The sequence below is a fragment of the Sinocyclocheilus grahami genome, unplaced genomic scaffold (genome assembly GCF_001515645.1).
Source record: "Sinocyclocheilus grahami isolate Dianchi unplaced genomic scaffold, SAMN03320097.WGS_v1.1 scaffold127.1, whole genome shotgun sequence".
NCBI classification, from domain to species: domain Eukaryota; kingdom Metazoa; phylum Chordata; class Actinopteri; order Cypriniformes; family Cyprinidae; genus Sinocyclocheilus; species Sinocyclocheilus grahami.
In genome coordinates, this window is record NW_015505306.1 from 1,155,436 (window position 1) to 1,181,640 (window position 26,205).

Genomic DNA, 26,205 nt, shown 5'->3' on the forward strand with positions numbered 1-26,205 from the left:
CCAATTGAGCATTTATATTTTGTTAGCATAAGGCATTTTTTTTATTGAACTAATGAATGAAAATTAAACCAATGGCACATACATCATCTCAGTGGCAGTTTCAGTCCTTGCTCAAAAATAAATCACTGAGTGTGGCATCATTGTGAAGGTATAGTTGTGGCTGTTATGTGGTCTTTTATTCGTTTGATAAGTAACAGCAGGATGATGTACAGCCATGTGGTCATTATCTCAAAATAAACCTTTCAGTGTGGTATATGATCCTTGATGATGATCGGCTGATTGTACAATATCTCTTACATACAGAGATAATACATTTTTTGTTAATTTTTTTTATTGTTGTTGTTGGTTCCATACACTATTAGTATAATTAATAACTATTATGTTTGCAGTTCAAACTGACCAAAATTGGTTTTAATTCAGTTCACTAAAAATCTAATTAGTACTAAAAAGTAGTACATCATATTTTAACCATTTTAAATGGCAGAGGTCATAACATTATTATATTATGACCAAAATTATGATTTTACAAGAACAAAATATGAGTACATATGATAAATAGAACAATTTAACAAATCTTTTCAAACATAAAAATTCAGAAACGAACCCGGTCAATAAAGAGGGTCGACAGAATTTACATCATTTTACTTAAATGTACTAAGGACCAAACAGCAGACGGTGTCTCAATTTAAAATCAGTCACTCAATTTAGAATGGGACTTGTAAATGTGCTTTCTTTTGACATTTCAAGCCAAGACTCATCTTATAGCCTTCAACCTGCAAAATGTAGCACCCGCATGAGAGTGCAGTGACTCGCCAAGTGTCGAGGTAGTGACGTCGACCACGCGCACTCTCATGCCCCGGATGTGTTTGTGTGCTCTGTTTCTGCAGAGGAGGAGGAGATGCCACTACCCGTGCAGGTCTTTAACTTTCAGGTAAATTAGCGCCTTTAAATGCTTTTTCGCCATCTCACACAACACGAGAGTAGGTAGAAGAAGCATACCGAGTTGAAGTGCCTCTGTTTACAGTGTCAATTCTTCACCTGTCGCAGCCGTTGAGAGCTGTTAGCTCGTCTAGCATGAGCTCGTAAGTCAGAGCGGCCCTCAGGACGCGACAGGCACTTCTCAAGTTTAGCGGCAGCGCGTCTCTATCCGCCCGAAGAGCGAGACCGATGTATTTTCGACAATAAATACATCCAATAGAGCTGTTTTGGTTTACACCCAAAGTGGTCCAGTGGGGTTTTTTGGGGTTGTTTGTGAAACACTTGTGTAGGAACTTTCTTTAGCCGGCTAAGTGTATTTAGCAAGCTATCTCGTTAGCAAGCTGTCTGTTTTGTATCAGCCAGTGTGCTTGAAATTCAGACTGTGTCTCAAAACAAAACGCATTTTAGTCATCATTCAGGTGTTCCACAACTTCATATGATGCTCTAAAACACTCTAGGTAGGTAGGCAGCTCAGCTCACTAGGTTTTGAGACACAGCCTCCATTATTTGCTTGCAGAGATGAATATAGAGCACTGAATATTTCAATTTAAGCCTGATCTAGTTCACTTGACCAAAATGATTAATCACTGTGGAGCTGCTCATATTTTATTGAGCAGTATTTCAATTTTAGAAACCTTAGACACGTTCAGTTATATTAGACTGTCATTTATGAAACTGCATTATAATGTAGTTAATCAAGAATGACAGACCAGCAGTTATGTAATCTTAAAAATGTTTAGTGTAGGAAAGTTTGTGTGGTCAGCGATGTAACCGCTTATTCAAGATGGGTGGAATAATGCTTTTTTAAAGAATCTGTTGTTGAAAACCCAAAATATTTGACTAGTAAGCTGAAAATGAGTGGGGACGATTCCCTCTCAAAGTCTTTTGTGGTTACGAACCTGCATCAAAATGTTGCATACACGAAGCCGGTGTTTACTTGTCGCTGCCACTTTTTTCATCTAATGAATATTTTTAAATCCTCACTTCTAAAATAGAAACATTCTTCCATTTGTTTGGTTTATATTTATGTGTTCAGTTCAACAACTTTGACATGTTCTTGTCTCGGAGCTGCTGCCACCCCAGTGTGATTTTATAAGCATCCGCCTTCTTGCAGGAGAGTTTTCAGTCAGGTCAGCAGGATGCTGAAGGGCAGGTTCAGGGCAGGATCAGGGAAAGCTTGAATTTGCCAGTCAGATCAACCTCGTCCTTCAACAGCCAAAGAAGCGTGTCTGATCTGTTCATGGAATTTACTACCGGATTCCATGTGTACAGCTCAAGCGCCTCATCATACTCACTGGAGGTAACCACACAATGAAGGCAAATAGGATGTGAGGCCATCTGAAAGCCTTGGAGCTGATACTCAGTGTTGTGGTATTATGTTTTTCTTTCTACACAAGATTGGTTTTGGTGGTAAGGATATTGGTTTCTTAAAAATGTCCATTTTTGTTTATGTCGCGTACACTTGAATACTGTCCTCCAGTGTAGAGTGTTAAACAGAGTGTTCTGTATTGACAGGGGTCTGTAGAGCCCATGCAGATAGATGCTGACCCTCAGGAAGACCAGCAGCATGCGCCTGACGCCAACTATGTTGTGGAAAACCCGACATTGGTATATATTGTTGTATACAATTGTGTACTTGCTTTGTTAATTTGTTAGCTTTTCTAAATCATTCATTCCTTATTGTTAAATTATTTTGAACAAAAAGTTGTCATTTTTGATAGAGATTCTGGCCAATAACCAGTAAATGGCCGATATTAAAAATTTATATTAAAATAATTTTATATTAAAAATAATGCAACATGGGGATTCAGGCATCACAGTATTATAAAACAAAGTATTATTTATATATTATAGTATTTATTAATATTTTAAATGAGCTTTTTTTAATATTTTCACATCTAACTTAAATTTTAGTCATTTTGTTATGTGCTTTTGTAATTTTTATTAGTTTTTATTTTTAATATTTCCATATCTTTCCATAACTTCTCATTTTAGTTTAGGTTTTTTAAGTTTTTCATCTAATATTTATTCTTTTATTTCCACTTTATTTCAATTAACAAAACTATTTTAATAGTTTTAGTTTAGTTTAATAGTATTAGTTTCAACAATAACAGCACTGCTTTACCTTTGTCCTTATCTAATGCTCATTTAATCTAAGTATAATAAATGGGCAAATGAGCATCTGTCATATTGTTTGATAATCAATATTGTGCTGTTATGACATACCACAACTTTTTGTTGGACTCTTGAGAGCTGATTTTTTATGTTTGTACAGGATCTAGAGCAGTATGCCTCCAGCTACAGTGGGCTGATGAGGATCGAAAGGCTGCAGTTTATTGCAGACCACTGCCCCCAGCTACGTGTGGAAGCACTGAAGATGGCCCTGTCCTTTGTCCAAAGAACCTTTAATGTTGATGTCTACGAAGAAATCCATCGCAAACTCACTGAAGCCACAAGGCAATTCAAGTTCATTTCTTTTCTACAATCTAACATGGTTTCCTCATGGAAACATTGCATGTATGACTTTGACAAAGGTTGTACTAAATGCTTAAAAATTGTGTCAATACAGGGATGTGCAAGGTGTCCCAGATGCGGTACCGGAGGGGGCAGTTGAACCCCCTCCTCTCGACACAGCCTGGGCAGAATCCACCAGGAAAAAAGCCCTGCTCAAACTGGAGAAGCTGGACACCGACCTCAAGAACTACAAGGGAAACTCCATCAAAGAAAGCATAAGGTAAGGCCACACAGAATTAGTGTTAATTTCGTTAACGAAGACTATGACGAGACTAAAATGTATTCAAAAAGATAAAAACTTTACCAAAAACCTCTTTTTATTTTCGTCAAAAAAAGGAGACAAAATGTTATTGCGGACTGCTCTACACGCCTCTACTAGGCGAACTTTCATGAGTGTGGTTGCCAGATATCAAGAGTTCAAATCCCCGAATCAGAGTTTCGCTGTTACAAGCATACATTTTCTGCCCGGTGTTTTGCTTATTTTAAGCAATCTGGCAACCATTCGCACGCGCTCACTCCTCATTGCAGAAGCACCGCCGCCGATGATCTGAAAACACCGACAAACAAGCTGGAGTTTAGCGATCTAAGTAAAAGCATCACTCAGCCGGTCTGTGTTCTGTCATGAGATCTCGACTGTATTGCTTGCGATTGTGATCGCTGAATAAATGCACTTACTCAACCGCTGTTGTTTTAATAGAGAAATAGGCTATTGCAAATTGGAATTACTAGGAATTTCACTGTTATAATATTTTTCGTTTGTTTTAGCTGTTTTCATAATGTAGACACAGAGATTGCATCTTTGGTATTAAATGATATAATAAAAAGCCTATAATACATCAATACACTAGATAAGGTAAAATACACCATGTATGTGTCCACATTCTATTGATTTGTGCTTACTGGAGAAAGTGCAATACCTGAAATGCAAAAGTAAATTTATCAAATGACAACAAATATTACGATTATAATTTTGAGAAAAAATATTTTTTATCAGTTTAACCAATGTACAGAATGACGAAAATGTGACTAAGATTTCATTGACTAAAACTTGACTAAAGAAAAACAGGACAAGGTTGTCTAAATATTATAACTAAAATTTACATTTGAGACTAAATTAAAAATGGCTGCCAAAATTAATACTGTTCGGTTAATTAAGAATCTTATTGCTAAAATGTCAAGTTTTCATTGGCTAAAACTAGACTAAAATGTTGAGACTAAATAGGATAAGGTTGACTAAATATGATAAAGACTAACAAGGACATTTTAACAGGAGACTAAGACTAAAATGAAAATAGCTGACAAAATTAACACTACACTGAATGTCTCATTTTTATTGTCTGTGATGCTGTGCCTTGTTTTTAAAAAAAAATTGTTATACATCTGCATGTGTTCAGGAGGGGTCATGATGACCTTGGAGATCACTACCTTGACTGTGGTGACCTCAGCAATGCCCTGAAATGCTACTCCCGAGCCAGAGACTACTGCACTAGCGCCAAGCATGTCATCAACATGTGTCTTAATGTAATCAAGGTATGGACTTGTTGTTTTCCCTGACCATCAACTGATGTTTAATGATGATACAATATTCATGAAAGAGCATATAGTTTTTAAAATTTTCCTTAAAGCTTAATTCCATGCTTAAAATATCAAAATTCAGCCTGCAAATAGCAGAATTTTCTGTTGTACAGTTATAAATATTGTTGTTGCAGATAGCTTAAAAATTCAGGCAGTCTCTAACAACTCATCCAAACAACCTGAATATTTTATAGGTTAGCGTTTACCTCCAAAACTGGTCCCATGTACTTAGCTACGTCAGCAAGGCTGAATCCACTCCAGAGATAGCAGAGGTAGGAGCAACATTTCAATCTGCTTACGAAGCCGAAAAATTTCAAAAGAGAGTGAATCTACAATTATGATTTTTGTATATCTCTGCAATCTAGCAACGAGGAGAGAGAGATAGTCAAAACCAAGCTGTTCTAACCAAACTGAAATGTGCTGCAGGCAAGTACATTATTTGTATTTCATTTTACAATGTGTATACAATTATATAATGTATTGATATATATATATGTGTGTGTGAGTAATTTGCATTACTGTATTAATACAGTAGTCACATTTTTAGTCAATTCCTGTGATTTGTACAGTGTCATGTAAAACTGGTTTTGACCTTTCTTGTGATTTGATATCATCTCTCTTGTGACAATAGGATTGGCAGAACTTGCCTCAAGAAAGTATAAACCGGCTGCCAAGTGCTTCCTGCAAGCCTCCTTTGACCACTGCGACTTCCCTGAGGTTGGTGTCATTTTCAGCCTTGTTCTAATGCCACACCAGATATTTCTAATAATATTTTTGTAGATAAATAAGATGCAGTGTTTTCCTACATGGTGTAATGAGATGCTCTATTTGCTCTTTAGCTACTTTCCCCCAGTAATGTAGCAGTGTACGGGGGGCTGTGTGCACTGGCTACATTTGACAGACAGGAACTGCAACGAAATGTCATCTCAAGCAGGTGAACTTTCTCACTTTCAAACTAGGTGTCTTATTTAACACGAGGTAGATTACTAGTGTTACTGGTTACATGTGGAAAAAATTTCATTGATTTAATTTTGCTGTCCTTTTGTTTTTTTAGCTCCTTTAAATTATTTTTAGAGTTGGAACCACAAGTCCGTGATATTATCTTCAAGTTTTACGAGTCAAAGTATGCATCTTGTCTGAAAATGCTGGATGAAATGAAGGTAAGTTTACTGAAGTGTGTTCAGTTGCTAGGTCTTGATTTAGCAAAGTTTCAGACACTGATTCTTTCTGTTATCATTTTAGTTGAAATTGTGATTCATGCGTTTTAATCATAGTGTTTATTTTTGTATTATAGGATAATCTCCTCCTAGACATGTATCTGGCCCCTCATGTAAGAACACTGTACTCACAAATCAGGAACAGAGCCCTCATACAGGTACGTAAGGGAAATGTGAGTTTGGTCTATGAATTTTATTTAGTTGCCGAACCATGACTTCAACTTAATCTGACTTTAAAGGAATAGTTCATCCAAAAATGACAATTGGATGATTAAATGATGACAGAATTTGAATTTTTGGGTGAACTATCCCTTTAAATATGTAGAATTCACAACAGCGACGTTCAATATGTGCTCAAAACTGGATGTATATATTTGTAAGGCATATTGACACATGCACATGATCTATGTACATCAGGTCATGCATTTTTCAGCCTTGCTTGACATAGTTATATATAAAGGAGCCTCAGCTGCATTACTGCACTTATAAGCAAACTGCATGTGAGTTTTGTTGTACTACGTGAATGTTAAATGAATATCCTGGGTTCATTTTAGGTTAATCTCAATTATCAGCAATTGTCTCTTTAAAAAAAAAAAAAGCATTGAATTAACATTCAAAAATGTTAAAGTACTTGCTGTTTTAGCAGTATAACCAAAAGTAGTAGATAATGTGTCTATATGAAATTATATTTGTTCAAAAGTTCGGGGTCAGTAAGAAGAAAATGCAGTTCTATTGAACTTTCTATTCACCAAAGAATCCTGAAAAAATGTATCACTAAAATATAAAGCGTCACAACTGTGTTCAACATTGATAATATATTGATATATATATATGATTTGCAGCATATATGATTTCTGAAGGATCATGTGACACTGACGACTGCAGTAATGATGCTGAAAATTCAGCTTTACTATCACAGGAATAAATTATTAAATAAAATGTAAAATATATTAAAAGTTGAAAAGTTATTTTAAGTTGTAATAATATTTGACAATATTATTTTTGCTGTATTTTTGATCTAATAAATGCAGCCTTGATGAGCATAAGAGACTTCTTTTAAAAACATTCAAATATGCTTACCCAACCCAAACTTTTGAATTGTAGTGTATATACAATTTTGTTGCCAATACAGAATAACATAAACCCTAAAATGACTATAAATGAAGAGAACAACTTTATAATTCAAATAATAAACTTTTTTTTAATTGAAGCATTAATGTCAGTGCTTTTATAAAATAAGCTTCGGAATTTTCTATTAAACTTCTATTAAAAATTGGCCCTATTTCCTTCCATTGTAAGTGCCTCACGAGAACCTCAAATTTAAGAGTTTTAAAAAAAATTTTTTATCAACCTTATGCCACAAATGCTGTTGATTGAGCTTATCTTGTAAATATTTTCAAATCAGTCCACTAGCTTATTGCATTTAGGTAATCAACTAGATGCAAGTTCCTTTTAATATGTATGGAAAAACTGTAAGCTCTCTTGAGATCTTGTGAGGTTCTGTTCCCTGCGAAAGAGCTATTAGAATGTGACACACAGAAAAACGTAAATGCTTGTTATACCCCTAGTCTTCATCTGTCATTCTTCAAGTATACCAGCATGCATTTCTTTCCCAGTCTGCTCTGCGTGATGCTTCTCACTGATCCCTCTCATTTCTTTTGCAGTCCCCTCCAAGAGAAGGCAGTCAAGGGGAGCTCACACCTGCCAACAGCCAAACACGAATGAGCACCAACATGTGAAGACTCGACCAGATGCCTCTCCTAGGAAAGTACACGGGGCCACTGCCGCCGCATCTTAGGCCTCAGTTTAGAAATCAATTATTTCCCTGCTGAAGAGAGAAAAATCACAATCTAAAGACTTTATTTAAGTTGGGAAGAAGATATCGGTTGTCTGTATTAAAGACAAGCACACCCTGTTGCTCGAATGAAAAGGAAAAAAAGATAAAAAGAGAAACGCGGCACTTAAGCTGTACTGGCCTGTTGTTCTTTGTAAAGGATGCACTTTCCTCTGTATCTTGTGACAAACCTTGATTACACATTGAGAAACCTCATCACAAAACATGCTTTTAAAATAAACATACATTCAAAAAGATGCTTCAATCCGGAAAGGTTTTTTCTGTTTCTAGTGTTGCAGCTGGAAATGCAAGACTGATTTGAACACTCTTTAGAGTGATTTCAGCGTCATCTGTTTAATAACATTTAGTTATTTCTCTGTTGTGTTGTGTTCTACTGTTTAAGTAAGACTGTTACCCCAGTGAATTATCATAAGCTGGTCAGTGACATTCAAAGGTAGACTACTTGCTTTTATGGCCTTGAATAAACTATACCTAGTAACATTTAAGAACTATTCAGTTTCTTTGGTCATATTATTAGAAAAGGAGAAATGCTAATATTAACACTTCAAAATTTGAGCAAAATTTCCAAAATGTTTGAACGACACTAAGCCCAAGGAACAGATGAGAAAAAAGCCCCCACACAGAATAATCACAGCTCTGTACACACATTTACATTTATGGACAGTATGGGATTCATTCAAGGGGTTTTCTGAGTAACTGTCCCACATATTTAGAATATGGCACTGAGTTGAGTCCTGATGCTTTAAAGTAAGGTGTGGAAAAATAAACATGTTGGTTTATAAGAAGAAAATGTCACTATATTGAACCAAAGTTGTATTGGAGTTGCATACTTTTTTGAAACGCTCAAAGAATGACAATGACAAAGGCAATACAATCATGGCGATTACGGTAAAGTATTTGAATCAGACAACATATTTAAAAAAAAATAATATATTCACTGGGTCAAGAATCTTTGTAGTGTAACTTTCCTCATCTCTAAAATGAATGTCAGTATGAGTGTGAAATAGTCACAATGATCATGACCATACAGGAACGTAATTAGAGATCTCGGAGTAAAAGTAAATTTATGTACATGTTCAAAAAAAATATATAAAAATGCATTAAAAGTCAAAGGTGTTTGATTGTGGTTGCAACATACAAATCTGCCATATCTTTCGTTTTGGAAGACAATAAATATAGTAAAAATGCGGTTCAAATAATGTTTGAGTGAAGATGTCCATCAGTGTATTTCCATAGAGCGTCCCAAGTTAAACGTCCAGCTCCTCTAAGGAGAGCAGGGAGCAGCACAGGTTTGTGCAGTAAGAGTGGTTGCTTCATATACCACTTTCCCAGTAATTATCAAAATATACTATTCTAATAAGCAATCTTAAAATATAAAGAACATGGAACTATTCACCCAACAGCAGTCCAGAAAGTGGTTCTTCGTTACAGAAAACAATGACTCTACAGACGGACTAGCCTAAGTAACAGTAGCACTGATCTTTTCTATGCCTGTTTCTTTGCATGTTTAGTTCATTTGGTGTGATATGGATCCAAATCACATATCAACAGTGACAAACCAATTTTGGCTACAAATGCAGTCTTGTACTTCCAATTCAGTGCAGCAATGTGAAGTGATAAATCAGTTCAATGTGTCTTCAGATGTCACGGTTGCCCATATCCAGCACACATCTGCTTTACAATGGATCATGGACTGCAGTGGAAACTGTCCCATTAGTCAGCCCACCACCCGTATCAGAGTTACACTGTTTCAAAGCCTTGGTTTTGAATCTCAATCCATGGCCTATAACCCAAAAATGAACAGAGAGCAAACAGTTAGTCTTGTAGAAGTTGAAAGACATTACTAGATACATTCAGATGCATGCTGGGAGACTATAATCATAACATCGGAACAATTTTGTTTTACAGTGGGGAAAATATTTATTTGATTCCCTGCTGATTTTGTAAGTTTGCCCACTTACAAAGAAATGAAGGGTCTGTAATTTTATGATAAGTTTATTTTAACAGAGAGACAGAATACCAGCCAAAAAATCCAGAAAAAAACACATTATATAAAGGTTAGAAATTGATTTGCATTTCAGTGAGTGAAATAAGTATTTGATCCCCAAGCAAAACATGACTTGGTGCAGAAACCCTTGTTGGCAAGAACAGAGGGAAGACGTTTTTTGTAGTTGGTCAACAGGTTTGCACACATCTCAGGAGGGATTTTGATCCACTCCTCTCTAAATCCTTAAGGTTTCTTGGCTGTCGTTTGGCAACTCGAAGTTTCAGCTCCCTCCACAGATTTTCTATAGGATTGAGGTCTGGAGACTGGCTAGGCCAATCCATGACATTAATGTGCTTCTATAATATTTTCTCCACTGTAATTTTAAACATTCTTACAAGTTAATGTGACTTTCTCTAAGGGTCTTTAATGAAATATTCGGCTCAAAATGTACACAACGATAAAATATTTTAGCAAATCAAATCCTAATGTCCCATTCTTTACAGTATTAAAACACTAAACATATCCAAACTAACTTGTTCACTATGCAGCTTGTGAAGCTACTGATCAAGTCACTTTGCGGTTCATACACAGTGAAACAGCTGGTTCATACACTAACCAGGACAATCAGCCACTTCCTTGAAAGCCTTCCTCTTGCAGCAGCCACGGCACAAGTTGAACACACACTTGTTCCCCTGTTGAGGGAGCAGAGTAAAATTAATTTGCCTTGTTTACATATGTGAATTTAAGATTTTTATAAAGCACAAGAAATGGCTCTGTAAACACTTTGAGAATGAATACATCAAACCCATAAAATACTCAGATGAAAGAAAAGATAAAAGTCTTACTTTAGGGTTTCCACACTGCTCACACTTAATATATTTAGCTGAAGAACACAAGGAGGTAAAGGCAATGTAACTTTACCTTAATCAATAAATGTTCAACGACCAATATCTCAACGATAATACACTACTGTTCAAAAGTTTGGGGTCAGTAACATTTTTGAAAGAAATTAATATTTTTATTCAGCAAGGACGCATTTAATTAATCAAAAGTGAAGACATTTATAGTGTTATAAAAGATTTCTATTTCAAATAAATGCTGTTCTTTTGAACTTTCCATTCATCAAAGTATCCATAAAATATTAAGCAGCACAACTGTTTTTGACATTGATAATAAGAAATGTTTCTTGATCAGCATATTATGATGATTTTGGATTTATCATGTGACACTGAAGAATTATTTTTTTAAATATCTTACTGACCCCGAACTTCTAGGCCCCATTATGTCTGCAGGCATTAGGAAATATTGGGATAAGATTTAGCCTTACGTTTCAGCTCTGGACAGAAGTTTTTGTTGGGGTTACGGACTTTCTTCTTCTGCTTGTTCTTGGACAGGGAGTCGTTGGATCCGTCACCGTCCTCCAGTGCCCTCTTTACACTCACAGCTTTTGTTTCCAGTGCTTTCTGCCCATTTTCAGTGTTTGGATCCTTGGGCCTGCAAAATATTCCAGCCTCACAATCAAGTTCCAATGTAACCACTGTTATATTCAAACTAGTTTATGTCTACCATGGACAGAATTTCTTTGAACCTTGGCTTTGACCTATTTAGTAAGTGTCCAAGATTTTGATTGATATTATACTGTTTTGCTGAGACCACAGACTCACGGTGGTCTGACGTAGGGCTGGCATATCCAGTGAGGAAAGGGAAGTAGAGTCTGAGTCCATTCTGATTCATCTTTAGCCATCTCCTTCTGTAACAGTAAAAAGCAACTGCTTCAGAAAATTAAATAAGCCTAATGTAATAAATCTTTCTGTCTTGGAATAAAGATGGACTGATGAAGAATTTGTAATCAACAAAATCCCTTTACCTGGCAACGTTGTTTCAGCTGTCTGTTGACCTCTGCAACCCCAGCTACGTTTTTCGCTTTGGCCAGCTCCTCCCTCAGGTCTTGATGTATCTGTAAGCTGTTGTAATAAAAAGATATACTTATTATGGAATTCACCATTCATCAACTTCCTGTTTGGGGTCGGTAAGATTTTTAAAAGGTTTTGAAAGGCTGCATTTCTTGATCAAAAATACAGTAAAAACAGTAATATCATAAAATATTATTGCAATGTATTCCTGTGATGTCAAAGCTGAATTTCAGCAGCTATTCCTTCAGTCTTCAGTGTCACATCTAACAGACACATCCTTCAGACAGAAACATTTCTTCTTCTTATCAATGTTGAAAACCATTATACTGATTAATTTTATTTTTTTTTTAACCTGTGATACATTTTTTTTCAGGATTCTTTGATTAAGAGAAAGTTCAGAAAAACATTTAACAACAAGCATTTATTAGAAATTTTCTGTAGCATTATAAATGTGTTTACTGTCACTTTTAACTAATTATATGTGCCCTTGCTGGATAAAAGCATTCATTTCTTTTTAAAAAATCTTACTGCCCCAAACTTTTGAATGGAAGTGTATTTAATGAACTCTCATAATTCATTAAGAGTCAGGATGCACGATATTATCGGACCGATATCGGAATCAGCCGATAATGGCTTTAAATGTAAATATTGGCATCAGTCTGATAAGAAACATTTTGCAGATATGTCTTGCCGATAAGATGAATACATTAACTCACATGTGCTCATGGGTATGCTAGCGATTAGATCAGTCAGCATTGTGGCTCATTTTTGAAGCAAAGTTTTGCCTGAATGGTGATTAGATGCAGCGATCCAAAACAGTGTATTTAAACTGAGAATGCACGTACAGAATGACGCCTTCAGTGTGTGATAAACAGTAAAAGCACGCAGTGGCAGCAGCGGCAGCCGCCCGGTCCCAACACCCGCTCAGTAAAGCGTTTTAATTCCATAGGGGGCGCTGTTGGCCTACTTCTAATAAAATGAAAGTAAAATACACAAATAACATTTACACTGTTTCTGATTAAATAAAGCAGTAATTTATGTCATAAAATCATGAGTATGTTTTGATTTAAAGGTCAGAAGCTATAGCTTACATTAATAAAAAAAATTACAAACATGACACTTGTAAATTAAATAGTTGTACATATACTGATATATTCATTAATGTGTAATAGGTTATATTTTTAAACAAATTATGAGCTCTAAAATATATTTAGAATTTTTACAACTCTTTTGCTTTAGACCATCTACAAATGTTAAATCTTAAAATAAAATGTTAAAGGTTACTACTGCATCTTTCTGGAAAAAAATGCAGCAATTAATATATAGTTTACTTATAGTTATTTTCAAAGCATCAATGTACTGTCATTATAAAAGAACTTCATAATTGTTTATTTAATTCTAACAAGTAAGTTCTTGCTAAAAACGAAACAAAATTAAAAATAATTTGCTTATAATTTCCACACAGGAGAGACTTGGTGTTGTTTCCAAACAAAAGGCAATATATTGGCATTGGCCAAAATAAGTTGAAAAATATCGGCATATCGGACATCGGCAAAAATCCAATATCGTGCATTCCTAATTAAAAGTGTAAAATCTCAAGCAACAGCAAAATATCAGTGTCAAGCATCAAATATGAACGAACATACGTGTGGTGCCAAAGTTTAAAGATGTGAGCACGGACATAAGACAGACTACAGGGTGGGTGTTTCTCCACAACCTCCAGGTACTCCTCAGCCATCTCCCACACAGGTGGACTACAGCCTTCAAACAGGGCAGGATTGTGGAGATTCCCTTCTGTGAAAGTAATGTCTTCATATATTTATATTACTGCATTGCGAAATATCAAAGTGGGAGTTTTTCTGTACGAGTACGTTTATGAATCTTCTCTTTGCATGAGGAGAGTGTTACCTGCACTCATGACACCTTGTACTCCAGTCTCCTCCATGCAGCGCTGAACATCACTCAGGTGCTGGATGTTTCCATTGGCAAAAACGGGAATGTTTACAGCCTCTCTACACAAGTACAATAAAGGTACACCATCAAAAAAAAACACTAAGGGCGGTCAAAGCCAGTAGCAAGTGTTGTATCTCTTACCGTACAGCTTTTATGTGCTTCCAACTTGCAATGCCCGTCAAAGCCCCCTTTTGATCTTTAGTTCTCCCATGAACTGTGAGGAGCTGTAAAAAATTGTAAAGATACCAAACCATCAGCAGCTGGTTCAAGAATATATGAATCGCATTAGACTGAGATTTGAGGTAATGCAGTGGTTACAGCTCATATAACAAACATTTACAGATCAGTTCCAGGTTGAAGAGACCTAAGCCTCACTCACTCAAGTGGGCTCCTGAGAAAGGTGCTTATTCCCAGGTTACTCCACATGCACTTTAGACAAAAGTATCTGCTATATGACAAGCAATGGGAACACTTTACCTGGCATCCTGCCTTTTCCAGCATTTTGGCATACTTCACAGTTTTCTCAATCTCTGGGAAGACCCGGATTTTGCAAGTAATGGGCACGGAAAGTTTTTCATCAGCCAGTTTAACTGTAAACGACAGCACCTGAATAAGACACATTCTCTACATGGTTCACATCTGCACTGAGCTATTAAAATAAGACAACTTACTCATTTTCTCAAGAAGGTCCCACTCGTCTTGAAGAAACACACCATAATGGCCTAGGAGAGAATTTAGTATATAAAACCATGATCCGCACTTCTTTTTGCGTTTTATTTTACATTAATCAATAGTAGGACAGAACACGAATGTTTCGGCTGAAAGCCTTCTTCAGTGTGTTCTAGGAGAGAATTTAAAAATGAGCCGTACCAGGGAAACAGGTACAGAAACTTTGCTAAAATTTGAGATTTCAGTGAACAACTGAAGCAAATATTTATAGTTCCAAACTTCATATGTTAAAGGGGTCATATGATGTTGCTAAAAAGAACATTATTTTGTGTATTTGGTGTAATGAAATGTGTTTATGCGGTTTAAGGTAAAAAAACACACATTATTTTCCACATACTGTACATTATTGTTTCTCCTGTATGCCCCGCCTTTCTGAAACGCGTAGATTTTTACAAAGCTCATCGGTCTGAAAAGTGAGGTGTGCTCTGATTGGCCAGCTATCCAGTGTGTTGTGATTGGCCGAATACCTCAAGCGTGTGACGGAAATGTTACGCCCCTTACCATACTGTAATGCCCTGTCAGGCCGGAGCGATGATTCAAAAACATAACGAGGCATTCGTTGCATCCAGTGGGGACATAATTATGGATTATAATGACTTATACTGTCTTTTTACGCGTTGCGTTGCAGTCAAAAAGGAAAAATTGAAATCACATCATATGACCCCTTTAAAAAACTGCTGTTAAAAAGGTTTTGGGGTCAATAAAACTTTTTTTAAAGTTTTTGAAAGAAGTCTCTTATGCTCACTAAGGGTGTATTTATTAAATTTAAAAAATACAGTTAAAACAGTAATACTATGAAATATCAGTTTTCTATTTTTTTTTTATTTAAACAATTTATTTCTCTGATGGCAAAGCTGAATTTTCAGTATCATTACTCCAGTCTTCAATGTCACATGATTCTTCAGAAATCATTGTAATATGCTTATTCGATGCTCAAGAAACATTTCTTACAATTATCAATGTTGAAACCAGTTGTGCTGTTTATGTTTGTTGGAATAGTGATACATTTTTTCCCCAGGATTCTTAGTTCAACTGAACAAAGTTGATTTGAAATAGAAATCAGTAATCTTGCTGGAAAAAAAAAATTTTGAATGGTGGTTTATTTCTCACATACAACAGAAATGAAGTGTCAGCTGAGTTTTGGTACCTCTTTTTGCAATCATCTGTGGGCAGCCCAAATTCAGATCGATGGCATCGCAGTAATCCTGGGCAAGTAGAGCAGCCTGGATAAACACCTCAGGATCATTGGCACAGAACTGTATGGAGATAGTACTGTAAATAACTCGCACTCCATATGAACACTCTCGATCACCGCACGGGGTGTTTACTGATGCCAAAGAGGACGGAGAGACCCACCTGTGTGATGAGGGGTCGGTCATCCTGGTTGAGCTCGTTATACAGGTTCTCCCGACGGTAGTTGGCATCCCTGACGAACACCTGGGCGTGCAGCATGGGCGTGTAGCAGAGCTCTGCACCATGTCTGCGGCTCAGCAGCCTCCACGCGAGCTCGCTCTGGTCCACCATGGGCGCGACCACGTACCGCGCACCCTTCAGAGTGCTCCTCCAGAACTCGAACCCACAGGGTTTCGTCATGCTGCCTACATAGCATAGGATGAAATCACAACGACTACATGAAATCATAAATTCACAGACATGCATACTATTTGCTTGCTTGTCTAAATTAGTTCAGCACCTACAATTAACATAACACGTTAGTTTGATTAGCAGTAGGTTAATCTTGTATCTGTCCAGTACTAAACATTTTGGTAATGTGTTTCAGCAAAAGAAACTAAAGAGTCTGAGACCACGGTCATATGTATGACTTGTGTTACATATCTGAAGAAATAAACTGTGAAAGGCAAACACATTGACAGAGCTTATATGTTAACTAGGAGATTCCATCAGCTGTCATTCTTTTAAAACAGCTTGTATTGCGATAAGAGCACGCACTTACAGTAGCTTAAGATCCAGTCACAGACAGCAGCTCAATGCGCCACATGAACTGTTGTGTGTGTCGCGGTGAAATACATCCGTGAGGAAACAATGAACCTATTGATTTATTCCGGGGGTTATGACAACATATCACACCGCTTGGAATAACTACTGAGTGGTTGTAAATTATGTTTTTGTTCAAATGTAAAAACCAGTCATGTCGTCTTTGTAATGTATAGATATATGCTTTGTATATGATCGTGTTCGTATATACGCAACATCCATGTTTGCGCCAGGTCAATCGAGAGGAATTCAGTAAGGCAATCTGGAATATAGAATCTTAAAAACCTCTTATTTCTCTCTTTCAACTATTACAGATTAGGTGAAATAATACTTTTACGTCCGTACTATAATTGACCACTAGATGTCAGTGTTGACACAATCATTTTTGCTGACATTTTTAGATTTTCAAAAAGCTTCATTCTGTGTGATTTATAAGCTTGTTTCCTCATGGGGACCAAAAATGTCCCCATAAGGACAAGGATTTTGGATATTGCCATCTTTGTGACTGAGGACATTTTGTCTCCGTAATACACACACGCACACACACTTATTTGTTATTTTTACTCTTCATTATACAAAAATACTGTACCTTTTCTACTATTTGGCCCCTTAAACATGCTGTTTACTATTATAGTGTACAGCGGGGCCTCTATTAAAAAATAGTATTCAATGGCAAAATACTCAGAATTAACCATGAAAAACATTTCTTTGTACTCATCAGTGTTCAATTGATTTTTATTTTTCTAATATACGATCTTTAGAGCAGTTGTATTGTTGAATACATCGTATTGAGTTGAATACATCATTACGTTAAGAAGCACTTAGAGATGTGTTGTTTTTATGGTTAATATAAATATAGAATGCCTGTGATATGTTATCATGACACTTCCCTTTATTAATAATAGAATCAACAGACATGCAATTGTTTCCTCATGTTTCAGGACATTTATGTTGACAGAGCACTGGTGAAAACACTTGTTACAGAAAGTACCAGTTAAACTTAAGAGCATACCCATTTTGTCAACTCTTTGTTGTGAATGCATTACTTTCCCTCTGTTTAGATCTTATAAAGTATTATTTATCACTGCACTAATACAGTGTGTTGAAGCTAGAGCTCTTTTAGAAAGCTGGTATGGCTGTTAAAGTGGGCGTTCACTGTGTTTCCTGGCTCATTGCTCTCAACGTGACTGAGCACATGCAAGGGAAAGCTGAGTATTTCAGTCATGTGACTCTCACCTATACAGTCTCAAGTGTTGGCTCTGCTCTGACCAATCATGGCCCACTGAATACAATATCAGCTTCTGTGGGCGTTATCATAGAAAAGTTGTTTTTCAAAACATATGGCCAAGAACATGTACTTATATTTAAATATTTGTTGTTTTGTAATTATTAACAAATGTTCTCTCACCTAACTCATTAGGACAACTAACTGCATGCTGTTACATTGTACAGCTGCATCTCTAAACATCATGAAATATGAATTAAATGAAGCTTATTAAAAAAGCTATTAAGCAGTACCTATAATTTAAATAAATGTAATTGTGTTTCTTATCAGCAGGCAACAGCAGGCAAAAATATACACCAATGAGTTATTATCTACACAAGGTCCTGTAACTATTGACTCTTAACTATTCCACTTCCTTATAGGCTTCATATTGATATGAGTAAATCATCTGCTTTATGTTATTGTTGACCTTTTTAGCTGCTATTTTCACTATGAAGAATCAAGTAAAGTTGTGAATATGTTCAGTCTGCATGCTTTCTGCAGACTGTATGCTTTTGTTGTTTTAGTCTATGGCCTTTTACTTGTTTCTCTGCATACATTTCAGAATCATTTTTCCTTAATGCTTTGCTTCTGAATATCAAGTCAATTGGAATTTAGATTATATTTCTGATTATTAGAAATTGCTTTTTAAAAATATTTTAATAACGCAGGTGCTCATATTCAGAGCTGCCATATGAAGCAAGTCTACTGTAATAAGCAAACAAAGGATAATCCCACTTTAATCCCAATCAATATTAATTTTACAATTGTTTCCAGGCCAGTTGCATAAACATAAGACTGTGTCTTAAGAACTAGTTTGACTAACTAGCAGTTAACCAAGTGGTTATCAGTCTTACTTTTCAGATTCAAAAATAGATCAATCTATGTTTTTATGTAATAGACTTATGACCAGTCTTGCAGAAAAAATTAGGTGACTAACTTTTAAAACTAGTCTAAGACCAGTGCAACTGGCCACTGGAACTACTGTAAGTCTATAAAGTCTAAAAGTCTATTTCTATTTGATTACATAAAGAGAGATAAGATGTGTTTAACATAAGTTTCAACTTTACAAACTGGTTTTGCAAGTTATCTTCCTGAAACATTATGATGAACACATCCAGTAAACACCCGCAGATGTAAACTTTGTCATTTTCAGTATTGAACGAAGTAGGCTACAATAGAGAAGCAAATGTATCAATCTAATTCAGCAATGACATATCACCTGACTTATATATATATATATATATATATACATAATGACATACATACACTGCCGTTCAAAAGTTCGGGTCAGTAATGTTTTTTTTTTTGGGAAAGAAATTAATGCTTTTATTCAGCAAAAAAGTGATAATAAAGACTTTAATTGTTAGAAAAGATTTCTATTTTAAATAAATGCTGTTCTTTTTAACTTTATTCATCAAATAATCCTGAAAAAAGTATCAGAGGTTCCAAAAAATATGAAGCAGCCAACAATGTTTCCAACATTGATAATAAATCAGCATATCAGAATGATTTCTGCAGGATCATGTGACGCTGAAGACTGGAGTAATGATGCTGAACATTCAGCTTTGATAACAGGAATAAATAATATTTTAAAGTGTATTAAAATAGAAAGCTATTATTTTAACTGGTAATAATATTTTACAATATTACTGTAATAAATAATGATGAGCAGAAGAGACTTCTTTAAAACACATTAAAAATCGTACTGATCCCAAACTATTGAACAGCAGTGTAAATGTTTATTTATACACATTGATTTACATCCCTCTACATTGTCCAGACTTATTAGTGGGAATATCGCTAGTAAAACACTTAACTAAGTTTTAATAAACATTTTTCATATATATCAATGGAACTACAGTTATGGATGTTTCAACATTTCAACCGATTTATTACGAAATAATCCTAGCAGACGCTTTGTTGTCTTAACCGAAGAAGAAGAAGAAGAAGAAGAAGAAGAAGAAGAAGAAGAAGAAGGAGGGTTGGAAGAGTTTCCACTGGCCCGCTGTTGCTAGGGGAAGTGACGTCACCGCAGCCCGCTGGATTCTTGCGCGGATGCAGCTTCTGTTGTAGCAGATACACACAGAGTAAACGACAGTGTCAGGGCCAGCGGAGCTAGAAGGGAGTCGTTCTCAAAATCCGCATTCATCCTTTTTTAAACAGACTTTTTTCAGGGTAAAAATTACTAGAGCATAAAGTTCACAGCTTACTCTTTTTAATAAGCCTAATATTTTGATATTTCCCGATTCGGAATGTTAGAAAACGACTGGTGAAAATTGGGTAGCTACTGTGAAGGGATTTTAGCAAGCTAGCTGTATAGGGATTCTGGCTGGGAGAGACGGAAGAATAGACGGATAACAAAGAACGGATTTTCGTTGCTTTTTTTAAACACTCCGAACATATATCATTTAAATCACTCCCGTTAAAGCTAGCTTTATCGCTAGCTTTGTTATTTATCATGGAACTGAGAGTAGGAAACCGATACAGACTGGGAAGGAAAATTGGCTCTGGATCCTTTGGTGACATTTATTTGGGTAAGCAATTGTTCACTGTATTTTTTCGTTTATTGAGAGAGTCGGTATTATCTGTCAGTTTAATAAAAGTGCACATCATATTTTGTTTTGAAACGTCAAATGGATTCCCAGTGTCCCTCAGTCATCTGCTATTGAAAGTCCTATTCAGTATTGCTCGAAAACCAGAAAACCCCCCACTAACCAGCGCTGTTTTGATAGATAACCAGCTAGTTTAACACGTCAGTTAACTGGAGATTAGTTTCAACAGACATTAGGCCCGTGTTTGTATGTAAATAAATATTGTTATGAATGTTATGTGATATCGAGCCTTTTCTTGGGTGCAAATACAGAAACAGGCAGTCCAACCTAACCAGTTATGCTTTATGGACTAACGTTACATATTATGAGAAATTATATTGTCTACAGAGCTGCTGTATATTAGCATTTGTACTAGTACTACAAAACAAACACTGAAGAGACTGTAAGACCCAGATCAGTTTAGACGAAATTCAGCTTTGCCATTCCTAAATACACTGTTCTGCATGTTGTTTGCTGAACTGTCAGCTGTATTTTAATGTGTCGTTATGTTCATAATTTGTTTCAAGTATGTGTAGGAGTCTCACATTTGAAAAGATTATTTTTGGTGGCTATGTTCTCGCATGTCCTGTCAAAGACAATCTTATGGCGAGTTTAGCCTGTATTCTGTGGCTTAAACGTCTAATATTTTCAGTCAGCTAATTCTTTTTTGCCTTTTAAAGACTTTGCTGTGCGATATTCTTGTTATATCTCACTGATTTGTCAGGTCTGATAATTAAATGACTGACAGAAGAGGAAGTGAAATAGTTTGTCACAAGTAAACACACACATATAGCGTTAGTATTGCATGCTGTCTGTTGCATGTGTGATCAGATACTTGCAACTTTTGAGTTGTTTCTACATGTTGCTAGAGTTCTTCAATTATAAGAACTTTTATAAAAGGTCTGTTATGCTCAACTTGAACTTGGCAAGTTCCCTTCGCGTGCAAGTTTCAGCTTAATTTCCACAGGGTCTTGTGAAAAGAACTGGTGATGTAATATTTGCTTTGGTCATTGGTTTTTGGGGGCCTGAGGCAACTGGTATTGTTGTAGGCATCTGCCTTTAATGTACCTTTCTCATAAGTTCTTATGACTCACCACACTGAAGTTATTAAAGGCTGCCAGTTATTATGTATATGGTCCTAGGCTTAGTACCAGTTTCTTTTGAAGCATCCTGCGCAGGCCTTTATGGTTTAAATTGTGATGCAACATTTTTGCATTGCAATTTGGGATGTATATGGTTCCTTGTGGTTTTATGAGCTTTGTGCTCTTGCTCAACTCCGTCGTTTTCGTTTTGCTGTTGGAGTTGTGTGCAATGATTTCATCGCTGACCAGAGTTGTGTTTATTGTGATCCGTTCTCTGCAGTACTTATATTTAGAAAACAGTTATTTTAAATTGTAATAATAATTCACAATATAAACAGTTTTTTACTGTATTTTTGATCAAATAAATTCAGCTATGGAGAGCATAAGAGACTTTCAAAAACATATAAAATGTTACCAACCCCAGACTTTTAAATGAAAATGTAGATTTAGATTAGTTGTGCTGTCATCTAACATTTTAAAGATTTAAATGTTTTATTGTAATTTTAGTGTTTTATTTTTAGTTTGTTTAGACAACATAGTGCAGAATTTTTATATTGTCCATTTGTCGGTTATTAGCCATATCATGAAAATAATTGACTTATCTGAATTGGTCCAAATTTGTTACTAGGTTTTCAACCCTGTTAGAACATTTTTTCCACATGCTGTTTAATAGATCTGATTGTTGTTTAACACCCTTTGCCGATTAATCGGCACCGATAGTTGATTGCTATTGGCAAAAATCTGCACCAAACATCAGCGGCTGAGAAAGGTCCGCTATCATTATATAGTACAAGAGTGGCCTCTAGAGGTGGAAATCACTGACACCTCGTGTTGTTTGTTTTGGCATGTGACACTGCGTGCTGCACAGAGTGGGACCCTTCAGATGCGAATTAAAAACATCGCCAACTAAACGTGTACTATGTAGTGCATGTTTACATATTTATATAGTAATTAATTTGTTGTATTAATGGAGAAAGAACAGCAGTAAGTTTGCCATCAAGGATGAGAGGACATGAACATACGTTTTACCTCAAGCTATTAAAGCAATGTGACGCAAACAGTTTTCCATTAAATTACATTGTATTTGTCTCAAATCATTGTTAATGGACTTAATGAGTTCACCCTAGGCTGTAAAATTGTGTATTGTGCATTTTTCAGTGAACCGATTGTCTTTCTGTGGCTCTAATAAAGTCTATTTAGTAGGGGTGCTCCGATCAGGATTTTTGAGGCCGACCACTGATTGCCGATCACAGAAAGCAGTATCTGCCGATACTGATCACCGATACCGACCTTTTTAAAGCCTTCTTTTTTTTAACCATTTATAACTGTTTATAGTGATACTCCAATCAGGATTTTTAGACATTTATTCAGGGCCTGAAATTCATTTTTGCATTGATTTTCCATTTTTGAAAATGGGGGGTATTCCCCTCTTAGATGACTCTTGTGAGGGGGGAAGCAGCTTTCACACAGGAGTCTGCTACTGATCCATGGCTGTTTACCACAAACACAACATTTATCCATTATTTTGATTTCAAATCCAAACATTGTCATTGAAAATGCTTTTTCAGCATTGCAATTCTTTTTTTTACACAGTACAGTAATACAATCTTTCACAGACATGTTTAAACACATTATTCAATGCTTTTACTTTTGCGTTTACTTTAGATTTATATATTAAGTTGCTCAAGCAAGTGGCAAAACATTTAAACTACTTTTCTTGCATTATCACAAACCTACCATTGACAGAAATAGTCAGCTCTACTGCTTTTTCTTTTGCATTTAAATCTTTATTAAATGCAATCCTGCGGTTCATAAAGAACTTTGTTTTCCTACCTGCCATCTATTATTGCCTTGTTTATCTAAAAGTGCTATTTCCATTTAAACCTAGCCAAAAAGCCATATGTGTTGACACTGAAATACAGTAGACTTTAATAATATGCATTTATGGTGTAATTACTACATTTTCGTGTCAATCCATGTTCATATTTACTGCAAAAATGCGCTGTTACTTTAATTCAGCGCTTGCAGCGCAGTAAAAATAGACTCCGCACCGCTCGTGGAACGCACTGCCGGACAGCAACGGTGTGCAGTGTGCGCGCTTTATTAATCCGTTAACATGAGCGTGGAAAAAAATACACACCACATACGCACTGCAAACGGAGTAATGTGAACCTGACATTATGTGTGTGCGCTGCGAGTGTGCATGAGCGCGCGGTCTCCAGGAGAGCGCGCAAGCGCTGAATGGTTAAATACTGGCAAGAATTAAAAAGTAATGCAATTTATAAACTTTAGTGACGATGTGACACTGCCTCGATTGTGCAAGTGACAATTCCTGTGTCAACTGTGCAGCGTGCAGCTCGCTTATAGACAGACGCGATGTGGTGATTTGAAGACATTTGTGCATTGAGAGAGCGCGTGCGCGGTCATTCACTCTTGCTGTTTGTGAAATTACGTCACACACAATGTTTTCAAATTACTTTATAAGTTATCTAATGAAGAAATATGAAGGTGAGTACCTCACCTTCAGCATTATAATGATTTCACCCGTGCCAGACTGAGACGGTGCCGCTGCATGTCATGCCAAACCTCTCATGGCGTTTTTTTGAGGTCGGCCTTTTTAGAGACCGCCGATCAATCATCCCACCGTGATTATCGGCCGATAAGGATCGGTAGCCGATCACCCCTACTATTTAGAGAGCTATAATATAGATTGTACTTTCTCTTTCCGTTTGCTCTTGTTTTTTTGGTTCAACTTCAAACTCCTCCATGCCACTTTGTTAATTTTTGAAGTAAACTTTTGCCTGGTTGGTGATTTAAATAAATTGTTTTGGACCACCGCTTGAACTGAACGCGACGTGCCCAGTGTGTGTGTGTAATACCTGTGATTGCCCTAGACGTGCCGCTGCACTTTTGCCAGTCAGTGTGTGACTAACATATTTTGTTATTTTGATTAGATAATCGTCACATGTTCTAGAATAGAAGCAAATAAAGTGTGAGATAAAATATCCATTCCATATACAGTGGGTACGGAAAGTATTCAGACCCCCTTAAATTTTTCACTCTTTGTTATATTGCAGCCATTTGCTAAAATCATTTAAGTTACTTTTTTTTCCTCATTAATGTACACACAGCACCTCATATTGACAGAAAAACACAGAATTGTTGACATTTTTGCAGATTTATTAAAAAAGAAAAACTGAAATATCACATGGTCCTAAGTATTCAGACCCTTTGCTGTGACACTCATATATTTAACTCAGGTGCTGTCCATTTCTTCTGATCATCCTTGAGATGGTTCTACACCTTCATTTGAGTCCAGCTGTGTTTGATTATACTGATTGGACTTGATTAGGAAAGCCACACACCTGTCTATATAAGACCTTACAGCTCACAGTGCATGTCAGAGGAACTGCCTGAAGAGCTCAGAGACAGAATTGTGGCAAGGCACAGATCTGGCCAAGGTTACAAAAAAATTTCTGCTGCACTTAAAGTTCCTAAGAGCACAGTGGCCTCCATAATCCTTAAATGGAAGACGTTTGGGACGACCAGAACCCTTCCTAGAGCTGGCCGTCCGGCCAAACTGAGCTATCGGGGGAGAAGAGCCTTGATGAGAGAGGTAAAGAAGAACCCAAAGATCACTGTGGCTGAGCTCCAGAGATGCAGTCGGGAGATGGGAGAAAGTTGTAGAAAGTCAACCATCACTGCAGCCCTCCACCAGTCGGGGCTTTATGGCAGAGGGGCCCGACGGAAGCCTCTCCTCAGTGCAAGACACATGAAAGCCCGCATGGAGGACTCCAAGATGGTGAGAAATAAGATTATCTGGTCTGATGAGACCAAGATAGAACTTTTTGGCCTTAATTCTAAGCGGTATGTGTGGAGAAAACCAGGCACTGCTCATCACCTGTCCAATACAGTCCCAACAGTGAAGCATGGTGGTGGCAGCATCATGCTGTGGGGGTGTTTTTCAGCTGCAGGAACAGGACGACTGGTTGCAATCGAGGGAAAGATAAATGCGGCCAAGTACAGGGACATCCTGAACAAAAACCTTCTCCAGAGTGCTCAGGACCTCAGACTGGGCCGAAGGTTTACCTTCCAACAAGACAATGACCATAAGCACACAGCTAAAATAACAAAGGACTGGCTTCACAACAACTCTGTGACTGTTCTTGAATGGCCCAGCCAGAGCCCTGACTTAAACCCAATTGAGCATCTCTGGAGAGACCTAAAAATGGCTGTCCACCAACGTTTACCATCCAACCTGACAAAACTGGAGAGGATCTGCAAGGAGGAATGACAGAGGATCCCCAAATCCAGGTGTGAAAAACTTGTTGCATATTTCCCAAAAAGACTCATGGCTGTATTAGATCAAAAGGGGGCTTCTACTAAATACTGAGCAAAGGGTCTGAATACATAGGACCATGTGATATTTCAGTTTTTCTTTAATAAATCTGCAAAAATGTCAACAATGCTGTGTTTTTCTGTCAATATGGGGTGCTGTGTGTACATTAATGAGGAAAAAAAATTAACTTAAATGATTTAAGCAAATGGC

General features: G+C 36.6%; 3 protein-coding genes across 5 annotated transcripts in view; 2 read left to right on the forward strand and 1 right to left on the reverse strand.

The window, feature by feature from the left end:
- The first annotated feature begins 800 nt into the window (after window positions 1-800).
- Window positions 801-8,617, forward strand: LOC107590435 (COP9 signalosome complex subunit 1-like). Its single transcript, XM_016279178.1, has 12 exons — window positions 801-931; window positions 2,494-2,586; window positions 3,254-3,435; window positions 3,548-3,712; window positions 4,887-5,022; window positions 5,262-5,339; window positions 5,433-5,493; window positions 5,699-5,784; window positions 5,907-6,001; window positions 6,122-6,227; window positions 6,362-6,484; window positions 7,943-8,617. Exons 1-12 carry the CDS (start codon window positions 899-901, stop codon window positions 8,021-8,023), a joined length of 1,239 nt encoding a protein of 412 aa, XP_016134664.1. The 5' UTR covers window positions 801-898; the 3' UTR covers window positions 8,024-8,617.
- A 604-nt stretch (window positions 8,618-9,221) lies between these two features.
- Window positions 9,222-16,743, reverse strand: dus1l (dihydrouridine synthase 1-like (S. cerevisiae)). Of its 2 annotated transcripts, none has more exons than XM_016279118.1 (14): window positions 16,676-16,743; window positions 16,078-16,319; window positions 15,869-15,977; window positions 14,664-14,714; window positions 14,470-14,582; window positions 14,134-14,216; window positions 13,948-14,051; window positions 13,686-13,833; window positions 11,994-12,090; window positions 11,791-11,876; window positions 11,454-11,620; window positions 10,972-11,009; window positions 10,743-10,818; window positions 9,222-9,922 (listed from the first exon to the last, which is right to left on the reverse strand). In XM_016279118.1, the coding sequence occupies exons 2-14, from the start codon at window positions 16,312-16,314 to the stop codon at window positions 9,816-9,818; spliced, it is 1,416 nt and encodes a 471-aa protein (XP_016134604.1). In that variant the 5' UTR covers window positions 16,315-16,319; window positions 16,676-16,743; the 3' UTR covers window positions 9,222-9,815. The 2 variants fall into 2 exon arrangements, with proteins under 2 accessions (XP_016134604.1, XP_016134603.1); XM_016279117.1 differs by having other exon boundaries at window positions 13,686-13,848.
- Window positions 16,744-20,070: 3,327 nt separating this feature from the next.
- Window positions 20,071-26,205, forward strand: part of LOC107590392 (casein kinase I-like) — a 46,736-nt gene continuing 40,601 nt past the window's right edge. For both annotated transcript variants that reach the window (XM_016279120.1, XM_016279119.1), the window contains exon 1: window positions 20,071-20,517. In XM_016279120.1, the coding sequence (XP_016134606.1) occupies window positions 20,442-20,517 (76 nt within the window). In that variant the 5' untranslated portion in view covers window positions 20,071-20,441. The remainder of the gene's footprint in view (window positions 20,518-26,205) is intronic.